This window comes from Sciurus vulgaris, assembly GCF_902686455.1.
Source record: "Sciurus vulgaris genome assembly, chromosome: 8".
NCBI lineage: Eukaryota > Metazoa > Chordata > Mammalia > Rodentia > Sciuridae > Sciurus > Sciurus vulgaris.
This window is the reverse complement of record NC_136468.1, coordinates 6,425,214-6,444,163: the sequence shown is the minus strand read 5'-3', so window position 1 is coordinate 6,444,163 and position 18,950 is coordinate 6,425,214. Positions and strand designations below refer to the sequence as shown.

The 18,950-nt window shown below is 58.7% G+C and overlaps 1 protein-coding gene across 3 annotated transcripts in view; it reads right to left on the bottom strand.

Annotated features, from left to right (window-relative positions):
• Positions 1–5,926: 5,926 nt before the first annotated feature.
• Positions 5,927–18,950, bottom strand: part of KCNH2 (potassium voltage-gated channel subfamily H member 2) — a 31,633-nt gene continuing 18,609 nt past the window's right edge. Inside the window, exons 4-15 of one of the 3 annotated variants that reach the window (XM_079151881.1) lie at positions 18,454–18,897; positions 17,631–17,842; positions 13,056–13,484; positions 12,112–12,499; positions 11,562–11,761; positions 10,867–11,119; positions 9,663–9,856; positions 9,262–9,361; positions 8,549–8,827; positions 8,280–8,466; positions 7,821–7,998; positions 5,927–6,513 (exon numbers count right to left, since the gene is read on the bottom strand). In XM_079151881.1, coding sequence (XP_079008007.1) covers positions 6,364–6,513; positions 7,821–7,998; positions 8,280–8,466; positions 8,549–8,827; positions 9,262–9,361; positions 9,663–9,856; positions 10,867–11,119; positions 11,562–11,761; positions 12,112–12,499; positions 13,056–13,484; positions 17,631–17,842; positions 18,454–18,897 — 3,014 coding nt within the window. In that variant the 3' untranslated portion in view covers positions 5,927–6,363. Of the gene's footprint in view, positions 6,514–7,820; positions 7,999–8,279; positions 8,467–8,548; positions 8,828–9,261; positions 9,362–9,662; positions 9,857–10,866; positions 11,120–11,561; positions 11,762–12,111; positions 12,500–13,055; positions 13,485–15,823; positions 16,258–17,630; positions 17,843–18,453; positions 18,898–18,950 lie in introns of those variants that run through there. The other 2 variants (XM_079151882.1, XM_079151883.1) reach the window with 2 other exon arrangements.

The window sequence follows — 18,950 nt, the reverse complement described above, 5'->3', positions numbered from 1 at the left end:
GCATCCCCATGGTTGTGGGAGGACTAGGAAGGAGAGCAGACAGTGAGAAAGGCACCGACAGGAAAGTGGCCAAGAATTGAGGGCTGGAATGCTTGAGATCATCTTTTAGGCTGTTTTCTCGCTATCCAGGGAGGCAGCTACCCCAGGGCTCACGATAACCTCCAAAAATCACCATTAATGAGCTGCTGCATACAACATCCTTTAGCTAGTGGTACTTTGGGGTCATGAAAGAGGAGGAGAGTGTCCACAGAGGCCAAGGTGGCATGGAGAAAAGATGACAGCTTAGGACCTGCAGAGATGCAAGTCACAGGTGGATCAACCCAAGCACAAGCCTCTCTCCTTGGGCAGTCCTGGGCACACTGACTCTATGTGGAATGGAGCTCAACCCAGTCCCCAGCATCCATAGTGGAATGACATCACTAAATTGCTTTTTACCCGAATCCTTATGCCCCCATCCTCTTTTCTCCAGCCTGTACGCTCACTATGGTCACTCCAAGCCTATAAAACCAAACTTCCATGCAGAACATTCACAGTTCCAGGCACATAGGACAACTTGACATTGAATAAAACACTCAGTGGTCACTTTTCCCTCTGAGAGCTCCCTTCCATCAAGTGGCTCAAGACCACCAGGCCAACCTCATGTGACCCTCCTGGTGTCCCTAACTGGTGAGCTCCATGACTCCTCTGACTGTTGTCACCTGGTAGAGCAGGAGGGGATGTGCAGCCATTACATATGGTCACATTATTGTAAGAACCCTCTCCAGACTGTTTCCCCGGGGACTGACTTCCTCGCCAGCTAGCACTGAGTCTTTTGCAGTCAGACCTTATGCTGCTGCTAATTTTAAAATAATGGCAAGACAGCCATGCTAAGTTCTCCTGTTCTGGTTTCTTAGCAATGGCTCTTGCAGACTTCCACCTCACTTATAAGGTGAGATTGTAAAATAATGAAGTATTAACACAGTGTCCCAGAAAGCATTCTTTTTGTTTTTTGAAGACAAAAGGTAACAACCAAAAAAAAAAAAAAAAAAAAAACTTGACTTGGACTTTTAGAACATAAAGTATCAAAAATCAATTTATATTCAATGCTACTGCAATAAGATCAAGATAAATTGAGTTTGTATCCCTTAATGTCATGCCTAGATGCACTTTTAAGAAAAGTTACTAAATCATCATTAATTCTCATGCTACCCACTCTGATGATATATAATTATCTAAAAATGTCTCACAGTAGTCACCTTGGAAGGCCCTGTACGTCAAATTTATTTCACCATTTTGAGCACCTGAGACTGACCCACACTCTGTTTTCTTGTGGACCTACTTGTCAGACTTTAGGACGGCAGGAGGACTTGCTTCTTTTGGAGGGAAGTACGTGGTCTCACTGAAGGGCAAGACTCGCCAAATCTGTTTCCAGCACTGTCTACCACCTGGGGAGCAAGGGGGTTCCATAGCCCTGAAGCTGGCACTGCAAAGCCCTACATATAACCTCTCTCAGCCTTGACAGGCAGGGACAAACAGGCTGCCACACTGAGGACAATGAGCTGGAGCCCTCCATGCAGATGCCACCTGGGAACTGGACCCTGGGAGAAGACTCCTAGGAAAGTGCCTGCAACGTCTCCCCAGCTCCACCATGGGGGCTTCTCAGAGTCCAGGGATAGGATGGCGCCCAGGAGCCTTCATGCAGAGGCGGCGCAGACAGGCACAAACATGCATCTCCTGAGATGAACCATCTCTAGGCTTTTGGATCCCCACCTCTCCCATCTTTCTCCTTCAAAGAGTTCATCAGGGCGTTAAATGCCAGCCTGCCTCAGCCGCACTGCAGCAGAAACAAGACAACCATTTGTATCTAGGCTTGCAAGAGAAGAGGTGGAGCCTGTACACCCTGGGGGTGGGGGCGGAGCAGCCACAATCAAAGGGTGCGCTCCAAGGACAAAAGCAAGTCTCAGCCCCACCAATTCGGCCCAAGTGACAAACTCTCATCTATCAGGTTTCTGGATGCATTTCCAGTGGCCATGCAGGTGCTGAACACTATTCCAGATGCAGGGGTGGGAAGAAAGACACAGATAACCAGTGCTCGGCCCTTCCCCTTTCTGGAAGACAGACAAGAAAATGGTAGGATGTGCTGAGGGCCATCACAAAGGTGTGAGCCAGGAGCTATTTGAGGAAAACTGAGAACGGCGGAGAAGTCCTCTGGAGAGGCGACTTCTGAGCCAGCACCTGAGGATGGGAGGGTCTCTCCAGATCAATAAGGAGGATGTCCGCATCAGAAGAAGGAAAGACTAGGCAGATTCAGGGACCAAGAAAGCAAAGCAAACGGGAGGAATGCTCACTGGGCTGGAGGAGGCAGAGAGCAGGCGCATCTGGAAAGGAAGGTGAGAGCCCAGCCAGCCGGCGGGGAGGGCTTCACCCTACAGGCAAGGAGACGGCCACCTGTCTCTTCAGGACCTGGCCATGCTCCAGTTCATCTGCTCATGCAATATGGGCAGGGAGGTGGCCAGGTGCAGGGCCTGCCCCTGGAGCTAGGACCAGACTGATGACGCAGCTCCCAGGAGGTGGCAAGCCCAGCTGTGCCTCAAGATGCCCCCAGAAGTCCAACCCCAGGGGGCACCAAGCAAGGTCTTTAATTGTAACCTAGGAGAGAACCAATCTCTATGCACTGACCTGAGCCAACAGCACAGGGTAGAAGATGTGACCAAATGCAAGTCCCTAGAGGCCATCCCTGGGATGCCGAACCCCACGTCTGGTTATCAGCAGAAGAGACTCCAAAAGTGCAAAAACAAAACAAAACAAAAATCCAGAACCCCTTCCTCAGCCCTCACATTCCAAGCCTGGCTTCAAAGGAAGACACAGTCCCCAGCTTGGCAGTAGGAGGGCGGGGATGGTGCTTCTGCCCCTGGAGATCAGCACATAGTTCCTTCTAATGCTAAAGATTTTACTGCTCATTACTAACCAAACCCTGATCTGCTCACTTGGTAAATCCCCAAGTGTCTGCACTATGGGAGCTGCTGCACGTGGTGCTGGAGAGACAGGGACAGGGACAAGCCACACTGTCCTGGCCCACGAGCAGTTCACTGCCTGATATGGAATTGATCCACCCCACAGACTCAACAGTCCAGGGTAGGGCGAGGGCCTGGCAGCAGCCCAGAATGGCTCCTGCCAGAGGCAAGAGGGTCTCCAGGTGCTTCCCAGCAGAGCCAAATTTACCTGAGGACAAGCAGGAATTAGCCACAGGGTGCTGTGAGCAAAGGAGTAGAAGGCCCAAAAGTCTACAGGGGACAGAAGTTTCTAGAAATTCCAGGAATGTATTAAGTTCTTCCAGTGACCGTCCCTGTAGCAAGGGTAGCAGTGTGCCTACGAGTTAAGCCACAGGCTGTGACTCAGCACCTGGGTTCACATTCCAGCTCCACTCTCAGGAGCTGTGGCTGCTGGGGCAGGATACGCAGCCTCATGGGCTTTGTTTCCAGGCAGATGGAATAACGCTTGCCACAGAGGTGTGCCAGCGAGTATCATTTGCTGTTATTTGCCAATGAAATGTGAGAGCGGCCACGCCTAACCATGCAGGGATGGGAGTCCAGGTAAGGACAGGTGCTGGGGGCAAGCTTGCACCTGGGCAGGTGGCAGTGGCTGTGTCACGAGGCTAGGAGGCACTCTGGGGCCTCCCTGCTCCTGGAGTTTTGAAGGCAGAGGTGAGGTGGGTGAGGCAGCAGGCTCTGCCCCTTAGCTTCTGGCTCCCAATCCCTGGCTGGATGCCAGCTCTGGGCTCTGCTCCAGGCTTCCCTGAGGCATGGCAGCCCGTGGATCCCTTTCCTTGCCTGAGGCAGCCCCCTCCAGCTCCCATCCCACCCTCCAGTGCTCTTGGTTTGGGAGAGCCCTCAGCTCCAGATGACAATCCCCCAGTAGGCCATGCCCAGCCCTGCAGGAAAGGAGGGACTGCCTGCCCTCAGCACACCAAAGTTCTTGTGGCTCTGGGAGCTGGGGTGGAGGAAGGAGGCCAGGGGCAGGTCCAGTGGGTGTCTGCCTTAGTACTGAGCAGGGCAGGTGTGAGGGGCAGGGAGGAGGCATGCAAATCGGACACACCTGGCCCCAGCCAGTCACCACGCCATCCTGAGCCTGACTCTCCGATGTGGATGGAAGATACCCACTTTTGCAGTGGTGGGCTTTAATGCCACAAGAGCAAGCACCTTGCTACAGTGCAGCAGGGAGTGACCACATGGTAAGTGGAGCCACGTGATTGATGCCCACCACCCACACTCCAACCTGGCAAGCAGCTCCTGCAGGGACCTGGCACAGGCTGTACTAGCAAATCCTCCATCCAGACTGAGCAATCGACCCCTGGAATGCCAGTGGGATTCCATGGAGGACAAGTGTTGCAGGCTCCCTCTGCCTGGCCTAGTCCCCATCCTGAGTACAAACACTTGCCTGCGTGCACACAGGCACACGTTCATTCCCTGCATGCACCAACATCCACACCAGGCCCCACAGTCCAGGCAGCACCCCTACCTGGTAGCAGGCAGTCAACCGCAGCACTTGCATGGTGTCCCAGGAGAAGTAAACAACCTAGAGGGGCCCAGAGGCTCTCTCCCCCTCCTCTCTCAGCCCCCCACTTACCAGCAGACTCACTGGGCAGGCCCCACCCTGGTTCTGTACCCTGAGTGTCATTGAGCTGAGCTCCCCTGACCAGGAGGACACTCTACAAATAAGGGCAGCTGGTAACAGATGCGACAGGGCCAGGAACAGGGGTGCCCACACGCAAAGGGCACCAAGCTTTCAGGGCACCTCTCCTTCTCACGGTCAGCTGCTGCCCCAGCTGTCCCCTGCCCTGGTTCCATGGTCCATGAGCAGAGCCACATGCTGTTGACAATGAAATCAGACCACCCCCAGCTAGGCCATCCCCACTGGCCCCCACCAGGAGGCCCATGTGGACTCCCCTCCACAGATGCCTGCTATCACACACACGTCTGGATACATGCCACGCACACACACACCCTGTAACAGATGCTCAAGCCAAAAGCTACCCTTTCTGCCTGGTCTACCCGTCACGCCTCTCCACCTGAGTCATGGGTCTCCTCTACATCTGTCCCAGCCTGGTCAGAGTGGGACTCCCTTGCTCCTGTCTGGATGCTGGGAAAACCCTCTGGGCTTCTGAGACCAACACCACGGCTTCCAGGCATAGGCAGTGAGAATGGCCACACTTGCCTTCAAAGGGCCGGGTGGTGGGGCTTTGGTGAGGAAGTGCTCTGAGCTCTGGGGGCCTTCAGCAGCACCTCCTCTAGGAGCAGCCTGTCACGTTCCCTCCGGGGAAGTGAGTGCTCACAAGCCCAGCAGCACATGTGCACACATGTGCCTGAACACGGGCATGGGGAACCCTTTGCTGTCCCCAGAATATGTGCTTTGACTTGTTCCCCAATAATGAAATGAGTCCCCCTGACATGTCCACCCTCTTTAGGAAGCTCTTCTTGTGATCAAGGGTCAAAAGTGATCAAGGTGATTAAGGTGAGGGCCATCTACGGTCAGACAGGTGAGCTCTGGTCAGAGCTGGGCAAGCCAGGTATCCAGAGTTGGGTCCATGTGACACCCACTTAAATAAAGGCCAAACTGAGAGCGGGTTGGGGGGCAGACTCAGGGTTAGTATGAGGCTAGGCTCAGGAACTATGACGGCCACTTTGGGAGCCACTGTGCCCCCCAGGAAAGCAATATTGCCCTGAGGGGCTGGATCCCACGGGGCATCCCACCAGGACCACCCCTAAGCTCAAAGCAGTTCACGTGTTCTTTGATATCCTGAATCCACACAGAAGCCCCAGAGATAGCCTGTGTCAAGCCCAGGGGCAGCCCTACCACACACACTCCTGGATATCCAAAGAGCCCTGCAGGCCTGGGTCCCTACACAGAGGCCAGTGGGTCCAGAACAGGAGCACAAACAGATAGGAGGCGACACCTGTACCCTCCCAGCACCAATGGAGTCTCCTCAGGATAATCATTTATTATTCATAGTCATCAGCATCTTCATTAATTATTCATATGATCCTTAATTATTATCCTTAACAATAAGAGCAGTAAATAGCAGAAAAGTCCTTGAGGTGCTAAGGCCCAGGGCCGGGTGCCTCCGGGCAGTTAGACCAGCTAATGCCCCCAGGGCAGTGGGGGGACCACAGACCCCCTGGCCACTGCCCGGCCCTGCCCCTGCCCCTCCCCAGTGGGGCCCAGGGGACTGCAGGAGGAGATGGTCCCAAGGGTGGGGGAGGAGCTGCTCCTTCACTGTCCTCTCCCCTCCACGGCCAGGGCCTCCCGGGCAGGGCCTCTGAGGGGAGCGGCCCAGGCAGTGCCCTGAACCCTGGGTGAGCCACACATCTGCACTAGGTGGCCCCACTAACTGCCCGGGTCTGAGCCGTGTCTGTGCAGAGGCTGGGAGGTGAGGGCCCCCAGCTGGCCCGGCAGGGAAAGGCGACGAGCGGGGCCTTCTTGAGGAAGCTCTGGGGCTCCCGGGGGAAGCTCCTCGAACGCCATGAACTGGGAAACCTGCAAATAGACAGAGTGTGAGCAGCTAGGGAGAAGGAAGCCCGAGGAGAGGAGCAAGAGAACTCAGGTTGCAGAAGGCAGGAGGCCTTGAAGCCTGAGAGGAAGGTCGGTGGGCAAAGACAGGCCTAAAGGGGACAAAGAGAAGAGCCAGCAGACAGCAGGACAGGGACAGCAAAGGGACACACTGTGGCTGGAAGGGGAGAAAGGCACTTTCAAGGCAAAAGCCAAAGGAGCAGGGGCAGCTGGGAGCAGCTGAGGGGTTTCCACCTAACAGAGGGCCTTACCGGCCCATCAGAGAAGTTTCCAGGGAAGACTCAAGGTCACAGCCTCTTCCTTCCCCAGGGATGGGTGGCTGGACCCAAACCCAATCTGGAATAAGGAGTCCCTGAATTGGGACAGGAGCTAGGACAGAAAGAGAGCTGAGGTTCCTTTCTGCAATTCTAGAAAGAACTCTGAGGATCTAGAAACAGAGGCAGGCTGGTGGCCAGGCAATTGCAGGCCAGGGAGAGCGCCAGGGCAGGCGGGAGGGGTTTGTGGGTGCTGACGAGCGTGCTGGTGAGATCCCTGCGGGGGAGGCTGTGAAGGGAGACTGGCACATTTGCTGACGTGGGCCCTGGTGTCTGCAAACAGGAGCAGGCAGCATATGGGAGGGGGAGCGATGCCAGGTGGGGGGAGGAGGCAGATCCCAAGCTGCCTCTGGGAGCCAGAGGAGCCCCCTTCTCCACTCTCAGGAACTGGTGCAGGGAGGCCCAGACACAGCTGTCCTTCAGAAGGCCAGAAACACATGGATCCTCTCAGGAGAGGACAAAGGGCAGCTGAGGCCAACCTCCAGCAGAAGGGGAGAAATGTAGGTCCAGGAAGTCCTGGCCCAGGGACTTGGCCTCGGTGCCATCGAAATGCCAGTGCCTTCAAAGAGGGTGCTGTAGCATGGCTAGAGTTGAAAGTCAAGATGGTAGATGTAAGATGGGGTGTGTCACCCCAGCAGGGACCTGGAACACACTGGCACACGGCACCCATGCCCAGGTCCCGGACTCAGGCTCCTCATTTAGATCTGGCCCTTTCGGTAATGCCCGGGGAGCCCAAGTCACTCAGGCTCTGCTTCCTGCTCCCAGCTCTCTCCCTCCTGCCTTGTTCCTGCCAGCCTCTTGGAGGGAGAGATAGGAATCACCCCAGGGAAGACAGAAGGGGTAGGGGGAAGCTGGGCACAAGGCTAGCAGGAAGGGTAGCAAATAGGTTTGGGGTGGAACCAGGGTAGAAAAGGCAGGGCTAGGGCTGGGGTGCCGTGGGAGAGGGACAGGGGAACTCACCTGAGAAAGCGAATCCAGGGTGAGGGTGGGGACGGGGCCCATGGGCAGCAAAGGGGAGGTGGAAGTGGGACCAGGCCCTGGGGTGGTCACAGCACTGTAGGCAGGTGGGACCAGCGTCATCTGCCTCTGTAGCAGCTGCAGGACAGTGGCCATGTCTGCACTCAGTCGGGTCTCCAGCCTGGGGCAAAAAGTAGGGAGGGCAAACTTGTGGCCCATGGGGGATGCGGGGGTGTTCAGGGAAGTGGACACACCACTGTTGGCTTCAGGACTGCCTTGCAGGCAGGGCGGGTGGTCAACCCCAAGGTCCCTCTCTACTCTGGGTGTGGCAGCCCTGGCTCAGCTCTGAGTAGGAGAGGGTCCAGGCAGCTTTAGCCCTCAACATGGCCAGCAACGCCCCCAACAGATCCGCTACTCCCAAATCCTGCAGCCCATCAGCACCTCTCGGGCATGCCTCCCTACCTGTTGAGCTGCCGCTGGAGCGAGTCCAGCCTGCTCTCCACATCGCCCCGGGGCCGCCGGCTGGGGCTGGACAGAGGGATGTTGAGGAGGCTGGGGGCGGGGGCAGGGCAGCGAGGCAACTCCTGGTACTGGCGGCCCCGACTGTCCCCCCAAAAGCTGAAAATGTTGGACACCCCAGAGAAGGCGCCTGGAGCCAGAGAGTAGGGGTGAGGCCGGGAAGAAAGGCCACGCCCCCTGCCCTTCCGCGGCCCCCCTGGCCCCGCCCCTACCTGACAGAGGGTTGCAGGCGTCACTGCTCTTCTCCCCGTCCTCGGTCAGGGGTTCCCCACCCGGTGGCTCTCCGGGGGGCCTGGGACTGGAGAAGGGCACCAGGCGGAGGGGGCTGGAGCTGCGGCCTGGTTCCTCGTCCTCACTGCTCTCGGGGCTTGAGGGGCCACTGGACGGGGTCTCCCCCCAGGACTCCCCCGGCCGGTCCCGGCTACTCGGCCCTGGCCCTGCCCCTGCCCGGCCGGGGCCCAGGGCCGACATCTCCCCTGGCTGCTCTGCGTCTGTGGGAAACAGAAGCTGGGCCTCAGAGAGTAGAGGGCAGAGAAGAAAAACAGGAATAGGAGCCATCCCGGAAAGGGGCCATGCCAGGAGTTGTGCCCAGTCGTCTTTTGCTATCTTCTCCCCGCCACTCAGACTGCCTCCCTGGCACCCCCTGGCTGCCCACGCACGGGCAATGGCACCACTGCGCAGAGCTCTGTGGGACCTTCCCCATGGCGGGTTCCCTCGCCCTCCTTTGTCCTGCATCTTCCCTGCTTATCAGTTCAAGGCAGCACCCTCCAAGACCCTGCCCTGTGCCCAGCCCCGGGTCCAAGGCAAGAGGGCTTTCGGGGGAGGTGGCAGCTCAAGCGGGCCTGAAAGGATGGCAGCGTTTGAACAGAGGGGGTGCAGAGTGGGCACACTGGGGGAAGGACCGGAAAGGTCTGAGGGGCCTCACCCTTGTCTGTGCGCCTACGGAAAGACAGCTTGCGCTTGCGTTGCCGGTTGAAACCGCCCTCTAACTCCGCGCTACCAGGGGAACCCGGGATCATGTTGGTCTGGAACCAAGAATGGTGTCAGTGCCCTCCTGTGCCCTCCAGCCCGGCCCAGTTGAGGTCAAGGCCCCTCATCAACATAGTGGAAGTGGGGCTCAGCATTCCTGCTGGGGGAAATGCCCCCACCCCCTCACGATTCTTTACCAGGACATGAGCTGAAGCCAAATTTTCATAACCAATGTTACTACTGGACAGGCAGGGAAATAGAGGCAGAGAAGCAGCACATTCAAAGACACAGTGAAGGGGCAGGCTCGCAACTAGAGCGGGCAGCTCTTCTGGGGACAGCTGGGAATGGCCGACTTACATCCCGCAGGTTGAAGGTGATCTCCAGGCTAGACCAGAAGTGGTCTGAGAACTCAGGGTACATATCCAGCACCTCCAGCAGGTCGTCCCGATGGATCTTGTGCAGGTCACAGTAGGTGAGGGCCCGCACATCCCCATTGGACTTGCCAGGCCGTGCATACAGGTTGAGAGGCTCTCCGAAGATGTCATTTTTCCCTGGATGCCACAGACAGGACAGAATCTTCAGCCCGTGGGGCCAGCATCAGGAGGTGACAGGCACCTCCCTCCAGGCATTTCAGTCTGCCCCCAGCTATGCAACCAGGGAAGCTTCAGTCAGCCCACCCTTCCCAACACTCGGCAGGCAGGACAGGGCCAAGTGACCTCAATACTTGAGGGAAGAGGGGCCGGGAATTTTGGGTCTCCCAGCAACTAGGACCCAGCCAGAAGGCCCACCTGGGATACCCCAGCTCTGCCTCTGGCCCTGACTTCCTTGGGTTATAGCCCCACTTCTACCCGCCAAGCCCCCATGTCCCAAATACCCTCCTAGCCAACCACTGCACCCTCATAAGCCATGTTCTTCAAGCTATAGATGAGAACACAATGATCAGACCAGCATTTTTTTTTTAACTGAAAGAAAACAGGATAGCATAGCTTAACACAGCATAGAACAGAAAAAAATCAGAATGTATAACATGCAGTGTCCTGCAGTGAAACTTTGACTTAGTTGTGTGGGGCATGTGTTTATGGAGTGGGTGTATGTGTTTGTACTGAGCTAAGAAATAAAATTCTAATATGTTCTACTATGAACCGTGGTCAAAAGAGTCTGCTGCATCTGCCCCTAAGATGTAGGGCACCAAGGAAAGGACAGACAAGGCAAGTCCCAAGTGGCCAGGTACAGAAGTCCCCATGTGCACAGGCTGGGTAGAAAGGAAGGGGTGCAGGGGCTATATTGCATGAGGCTGCAGGGACTAGAGGCTGCTGTGGTCTCTAAATGGGCGCTTCTCCCTCCACTGCTCACCTGGGATCTAAATTGAATCCTACTTCATTTCAGCAGCCTGACACCTAGTGGGGCTCCTCCCCACTGCTTCCTCGCTTGGAGGGCCTGAGTTGGGTGAATTAAAAGGGCCCAAGGAACCTGCCATCAGCTCTGGGTCCACAGCCTCAGTTGGGCTGAGGCCTCTCTAGGTTACAGTTGGCATTACCCATTCAATGCCGCCACCACATACCCAAGATGGCCACGACAACGTCACCCCGCAGGATCTCAATGGAACCCCGGGAGATGAAGTAGAGGGCAGTGAGCAGGTCCCCAGCATGCACCAGCGTATCCCCTGGTGGTGCATGTGTGGTCTTGAACTTCATGGCCAGGGCCCTCAGGCAGCCCTTGGTGGCCCCACGGAAGGGCTTGCAGTGCTGCAGCAGTGAGCGGTTCAGGTGCAGACAGATGTCAGCCTGTAGGCACTCAGGGAAGCCCTTCAGCACCTGAGGACAGGTGAGACAGCTCAGGACACCCTCCCTTGGGAACCCAACCATACCCTAGTCCACTGCCCCACACCTCTGTCTCCTCCAGGCCCCAGAGAGCAGGATGCTCCCCAGAGCCTCAGGGGTTCAGTGTCGTGGGGAGCACCTGGGTCCTACTCCAGCTGCACCACCTCCAGATGGGCATCCTTGGTCTCCAGACCTCCACATTCTCATGTGCAAGAGACCAGTACCTGCCATCAGCTACAGCAGGATGTCATGCCACCGCCTATGTGAGTAGCCTTAGGGTTCAGTGCTTGACCCAGTGGGAGAGCTGTCCCATAAAGGAGCTCTGTGGGCTTTAGTTTCCTCTTGGGTGAAAGGCAGCCACGTGCTTCTCAGGGTCCCCCTTATCACCAACTGGGAACATTGGAGACAGGCTTGCTGCACCGCGCTGGCGCCTCACCGCGTTCATGTCGATGCCATTGGTGTAGGACCAGGCATGCTGGAAGTACTCCTCCAGGCGCTGGCGCAGCGGGTTAGGAATCTGGTGGAAGCGGATGAACTCCCGCACCCGCAGCATCTGTGTGTGGTAGCGGGCGGTGCCCGAGTACAGCCGCTGGATGATGGCAGACACGTTGCCGAAGATGCTGGCATACATGAGGGCTGGGGGCGTGGGTGAGTGGGGCCGTCAGCATCCGCAGGGACCCCGCCCTCCCACGGGGACCCTCTGCTCAGGCCCTGCACCAGGTCAACGACACGACACCCGCGGTCCGGTCACGTCTCAGTCTGAGAGTGGATATAAACATGCTCAAACACACGCCATCCGTCAGCATTTCCTGCCCTGGTGTCCCCGACTCCAAACCATGTCATGGTGGTGGGCCCTGGAGTATCTAATCGGGGGCGGGGCAAGGGGCGAGGAGCTCTAGCCGCCTCTCTCCTTTCCACCTCCCACCCCCAAACCCGTGACCAGCCCCCCTCCCTGCGCCCCCAACCCCACCCCTAGGCGCACTCACAGCCAATGAGCATGACGCAGATGGAGAAGATTTTCTCCGAGTTAGTGTTCGGAGAGACGTTGCCAAAGCCCACGCTGGTGAGACTGCTGAAGGTGAAGTAGAGCGCTGTGACATACTTGTCCTTGATGGAGGGCCCGCCCAGGCCACTGCTGTTGTAGGGCTTGCCGATCTGGTCGCCCAGGTTGTGCAGCCAGCCGATGCGCGAGTCCATGTGCGGCTGCTCCATGTTGCCGATGGCGTACCAGATGCAGGCCAGCCAGTGCGCGATGAGCGCGAAGGTGCACATGAGCAGGAAGAGCACCGCCGCGCCGTACTCCGAGTAGCGGTCCAGCTTCCGCGCCACGCGGACCAGCCGCAGCAGCCGCGCGGTCTTCAGCAGCCCAATCAGCTGGGGAAGAGGAAGGGTGGCAATTCAGTGTGCGGGCACAGGGGAGGCGGGGCAGGGCGGGCGCTGTGGCCGGGGAAGGGTCCTGGTGGTGAGACCGCGAAGGCACCCTCTTGGAACCTGGTAGGCGGAGCCACCTTGCATGAAGCCCCTCCCATGCTGCACCCAGCAGTGGCTCCTCGACCTTTGGGCCTGCTTTAGGACACAGCGGTCACATTCCCAGAGTGCGAATGAAGAAGCAGGAGCTGCGGAAGGTCCAACAGTCTCCCGAGGTGCCTCCCACTAGCTTCCAGGTCACTGGAAGTGTTAGGAAATTGTACCCTCTGGGTGGACAAATTAGAAAAAGGAGCACCCTCCGGCCCCTAAAACCTTTTGGGCCGCCCGCCTGGAAAGGAGGCACAGGAATGGATTTGATGGGGTACCCCCTTGCTTGTGACGCCCATTTCTCTTCTTCTCTCCCCCCACCTCCTCGTGCCCCCCACAGCTTCTCTACCTTCCCCATGCCCTCCTGGCCTCTCCTCTCCTCCCTCTCTCTGCCTCCCCTCCCTGGAAACCCCACCTCTTCAGAGCCAGAGCCAAAGATGAGTAAGTCAAAGGGGATGGCAGCCACCATGTCGATGAGAAACCAGCCCTTGAAGTAGTGGACAGCGATGCGGCCGGGGTGGCTGACCACCTCCTCGTTGGCATTGACGTAGGTGGTGCGGAAGTTGATGAGGATGTCCACGATGAACATGATGTCCACGATAAGGTCCACCACGGCCAGGGGCTGGCAGGCATAGCCACAGTCAGGGGCCTGGGAACCCTCTTCAGTCTCCTTCAGCAGGAAGGCAGCCGAGTAGGGTGTGAAGACGGCCGTGTAGATGACCAGCAGCAGGATGAGCCAGTCCCACACGGCCTTGAAGGGGCTATAGTGCAGGATGGTCCAGCGGTGGATGCGTGGCGCCTGCAGCTTGTACTCCGGCAGCACGTCTGCACCCAGAGACAGGACCTGGACAGGCAGGGAAGGTGCAGGTGAAGGATGAAGACAGGCCTGGGTACCTCCTGAGCAAGAGCTAGTGACATCCCTGCCAGAGCCAAGTACAGAAAGGACGGGAGACCAGAAAAGTTTCCATCAGAATGCCCAACCCACAGCGGAACAGCCATGGCTTCTCGTCATCCCCCAGACCTGGGTACCACAGTTCCCCAGATGCCACACAGAACAGGGACTTCCTGGCTGACTCCACACAGTTCTGACTTCCCAGAATTCAGGGCACTGTGCAGTAGAGCTCAGCACTGCTCCCCACAACCAAAGAGACCAGACCCTCAGACAATAACTGGCACCATGCAATCCCTCCCCAAACACACGCCACACATACGCACAGTGTCAGTGCAGGAAAAAATTCCAAGGACTACAGCTCCCAGCACTGCAGTTCCAGAGACAGGCCCTGGACACTTGTCCTACCAGGCCTACTTCTTGCCACTGGCCTGAAGACACCAGCAACCCAACGTCAGGCTCCTTGGCCTCTCTGGTGGGGAGAACCAACACATTCCCACCCACCACTCTCTGAGCCCCAGGGCAGCCTCCCACTCTTACAAAGGGATGCAGAGAACACAGCCAGGCCCAGAGGAGCTGGTGCACAAAATATAGAGGCATGCACACACTCAGCGTCACTTAGGAGCCACACTCAGTCTACACGGGCATTCACTCAACAGTCAGGCAGAGGTGGGCCCACAATCCACACCGGTGGCAGTAGTCATGAAACTTTCTCCCAAACCAAACCAGGGAGAGCTCAGACTAGCTTTCTTACACCGCTCCAGAAGCATGGGTGTGCTCCTCTGCCCCACCCCTGCTCCTCAGAATCCTCTCTCACAGGTATCTGTCAACCCAAGAAACCCTCTCCCCACCCTCCCACTCCTGGGCAGCTAGACCCAAGGCCTCAGCCAGCCCCTAGAGCTGCTGGCCCTGCTCCTAGAAGCACTGAGTTCCTGGGACACCCACCTCTAGGCTGGGTGGTGTCCCGAAGAATCCCATTCAAAAGCAATCCCCGGGGCCAACCTACACAGGGGCCAGATTGGAAAGCACCCAAAAATAACCAAAAGGTAAGATGGGTCATAGTAAGGGCTTTGGCCATCCTGGAATGAACACAGGCACCAGACTGAGTGTGCAGAGGCAGCAGCTGAGGCCTGGGGCAGAGGAGGGAGTCTATGGACGAGCCCCCAGCATCCCATTTCCGCCCTGTCTTCAGGCTAAGTGGCCTGTTCCTTAAGGCAAAGGGTAAATGTGCATGGGGTGGTACCTTTCTGGGGTCAGTAGGAACTGAAAGAAAGGAACTGAACCCCACACAAAAAGGGCAAAAGAAGGTAGCTGCCCCTGCATAGGACTTATCCCTGTGCCTGGAGACTTGGGCCCTGGGGCTTGTGCTGGCCCGCCCCTCACAGCAGGGACCCTGCCCCCAAGTCTGCCCACAGCCCCAACACACACATGCATGTGCGGCAAGCCCTGGATGCAGGGTCTGGAATGGCCAACCTCATCGGCCCGAGGGCCTGTCCCAGCTCCACATCACTAGCTTCCCACATGGCCTGGGGCCAGGTTTGTCATTCCTTTTGACCTGTTGTCCTGTAGAACACTGAACAAACCCTGGGTCCTCATCTGTGAGGGAAGAATCCCACCTGTACCTGTCCCCCCACCCAAGAGGATCATAAGAGACCAGACAGAGGGAGTACGGGGCCAGGAATGGTGGCAGCTTTGGTGAGATTCTCGAGACGATGCCCGGGAGGTAACCATCAGCCTAGGCCGCCCCTGAAGAGATGAGCCAGGTCTCAGCTCAGCACGTTCTCACCACCCACCTGGTGGACGCCAACCCCCACCCTCCTCAGACTCCAGCCTCCAGGACCCCCGAAAGCATAGCAAACCTCCCTTACCTGCCGCAGAGGCCATTCCCTGCAGATTGAGGGAGCCCCGCACCTGTGAGCCAGGCCTGGCAGTTGCTTGCCAGCCTCTCACTGTCCCCGCCTGCTAGCTCCTTTGCCTCCCCGAGTTTCCTGGCTACCCTCTCTGGGCACCCATCTGATTCCTGTTGTCTGTCTCCTCCCTTTGCATTTTGAGGTAGAAGACTGTGAGCCACAGAAACCACAAGAGAGGGGCCCCCAGCCAGGGAAACACTGGGAACCCCTGGGCCAGGAGGAGGGTGGGCAGGAGCTCCGGGCTGGGCAGGCCTCAGACTCCACGGCTCCCCAAACCACCCTACTTCTCAGGAGTCAGAGCCCTCTGCGCTTCTCCCCCACTTGCCAGCACCTGCCTCAGTGTCCCAGCCCTGGAAAGGAGGAGGAAGGGCCCGGGTCACCTACCTCCTGGGCCACCAGGCTGGAGATGCGCACGGCCCGCCTCACCCGGCCTTTCTGGGCCCTGGGCCGCAGAGCCCCTGTCCTGCTCGCCTTCCCTGCTGGGGTTGCCATGGAGGACTTGCCTCCCCCCAGCCTGCATGCCCTGGGGTCCAAGGGCCCAGCCAGTGCCTCACTTGCGCCCCAGCAGCAGTCCCAGCCCAGGCTGTGCCCCGGAGGCTGGCCAACTGGCAGCCAGGGCCACCTCTGGCATGAAGCCAGGGTGGCTGGGGCTGGGCCCCAGGGCTGGGGTCACCTGGGTAGTGATCGTGGGCTGCAGGCTGCCTGGCTCATGCTGCCCATAGCCCCTGGTGTGGGCCTTGCTGCCAGGGTGCTGCGCTCGCTCTGCCCGCCTGCCGCCAGCCCAGCAGCTGCGGTTCCCACCGCAGCTCCTCCGGCCGGCCCCTCCTCCTCCCAGGTCCCCACCCCCACCCCGCCACACTGGGCTCCCCCGCCCTGCCCGTGCCCGCCCCTCCGCCCCGTGCCAGGCCAACGGCCCCCTCCCCCGCAGCCTGCTCCCAGCTCCTGCAGCAGCCGCTCCCGCAGCCCATGCCCCTCCCCCTCGCCCAGCAGCCCAGACTGTCACCACAGATTAATGGTCTCCCCAACACCCCCGCCCCGCCAGTCCAGTGCCGAGCCAGCCAGAGTCAGAAAGAGACACCCAGAGATGGAGAGACGCCCGGTGACTGGCAGGGGCACCACACGCAGACACATACAGACAAGACACGCACAGATCCACAATTGCAGGGCAGAAGCAAGGGACCCGGGTAGGAATTGAGAGGGAGAGGCAGGACCCAGAGGGGCACAGAGTTAGGCAGCCAGATAAGGGCCTGGGATGTGGGGGGAATGTTCTGGAGTCAAGGCCAAGGGGCTAGAGACCTGGCAGAGACCCAGAGAGCCAGAGGCAGCAGGAAGCTGCCAAGGGAGGCCGGAGCAGGGCAGCTCCTTCACACAGGCCAACCGGGCAGCGGCTATGGAAGGGGCCTGAGGAAAAGGGGTCCCCTACTGTTCTGGGCTGCTCACTCACTGCAGGATGGCACTCCTGGTGCCCAAAGCCCCAAAGCCAGGAGGTGAAGAAGGGCTGGGGTGGACTGGGCCCTGAGGGTGTTATAGACCACCTTGCTGCCAGGAGGGACAGAAGCCAGACTGGCCCTGCCAACAGGGCTGTGTAGGTCAAAGCCCCAAAGACTGGTGGTCTTTTCTGGCCCAGGGTTCAGGGGCTTGAACCTCCCATATCTTTGCACCCACCACCATCCCCTCCCTCTCCCACAGGGGAAGGACCCCCACCTCTCTAATGCCTTGGGGACATGGCAGGCACCTCCAGACCATCCTCACACCACTAGCCCCCACCTCTGCTGGGGCATCACCTCAGTTCAGAAGAACGAGGACCCTCCCTCCTGACCTTGACCTCTGTGGTCTCCTCTAATTTGAAGCCTTCTCCTGTTGGCTTGCCCCCAGTACCCATTTCACATATGCCCTGTGGCCAGACCCTTCACATCCTTGAGGCTGCCTTCTCCCACCCACTCGGCCCTCTCATGTCCCCAGCCTCAAGGGCCCTGTCCACCCTCGAGCCACACCCACTCAACCCGTCCTCCGTATCTGCCTATCCGGAGGCCCCTCCCCACCAGTCTCCCTCTCTCCAGGACCTTCCAAACTGTTTGCTCTCCTACCCCGGCTCTGGAAAACCTCCCCTCCACCAGCCCTCAGGATTGCCTCCTTCAAGGGGCCCTCACTGACTGGTCCCAGTCCCCTCACCTCTTGACCACAGCCCTACCTGGGTGACCTTCTCAGTGACATTGTGGGTCCGCTCTTTTATCTTGGGTGCTATGATCTCCCGGTCGCTGGTGGGCGAGGCCAGAAAGGGGTCGCCCTTGAGGTCCACAAAGTTGAGGGTGATTTGGGGAATCTTGCTAATGGTGCGGTAGCGCACGAGGTCCGAGTCTGAGGTGGAGTTAAGCAGGCCACTGCGCAAGGGGTGCATGGCCCCTGGGTGGAGAGGTAAAGCCAGGTCAGGTGGGTGGGCCAGAGGCTGACAGGCAGTCAGGCCATGGGTATTGAGACCGGAGTGAAGACCAAGCCCTCCTCAGGCCAGGGCCATGGGGGACGTGAGTCAGTGGGGTCAGATCAGGAGACCTGAAGTCACAGAAACAAACAAGGGCCAGATCCCCTCCCATTTTAAAAAGGAAATGCAGTTATGAGATGAAGGCCAAATGAGGGAGAAGAAAGGGTCTATTCAGGGGCCCTTGGACTGCCAGTAAGCCAGTGGTGTCCAGAGTCCCTAGGCCTGTCCTGTCCTTCCCCAGCCGCACGGCCATCCCTGCTCCAGGAGGTCCCGGGACAGCAGGATCCATGGGCCAGCAAGGGCTCTGGGAGTAGAAAAGTGTAACGGGATGAATGGACATTTAATAGAGTAAAAGGCCACTTAATGAGATTAAATAAGTGCTTAATGGGATTTCCATCTCCCAGGCTCCCTGGCACCCAGGATGCAGGGGAGAGGGAGGAAGCCGAGGGCCTGGACGTGGAGGGCCTGGACGTGCAGGCCCAGTGCGTGGGGAAGTGAGCACCTAGGCGGGGCAGTTTGCTGGGCCTGCCCTCACCAGTGCTGGCGTGGCGCGGTGGTGGGGGTAGTGCCCCTGCGCGCATGGCCTCGATGTCGTCAGCTGAAGAGGCGCGACGCACGCTAGCACAGCTCTCTCGGGAGCGCGTCCGGGCCAGGCTGCAGCTGGAGCCCGAGGCATCAGGGTTGAGGCTATGGGACCTCGGTGACGGGTGCGGGCCAGGTGCGCTGGCTGTAGGCGAGCCGGGGGCCACCAGCGCCTGACGCTCCTCAGCTGGCCCGAGCCCCACCACATGGTTGTCCATGGCTGACACCTCATCCAGGGCCAGTGACTCACTGCTGGGCACCGCAGGTGTGAGGTCCACGTCCACCACCACAGCCCCTGGGGCGCCCACACTGCCCACGCTGCCTGGCCGCCCAGCAGACTCCCGGGTCGTCAGCGCCAGCAGCGCAGGCAGCTTCAGTCGGAAGGTCTTGGCCCGACCTGTGGGAGAAGGGAGGCCTGTGGCCCCAGGATGGCCAGCCGCCTGGAGGAGG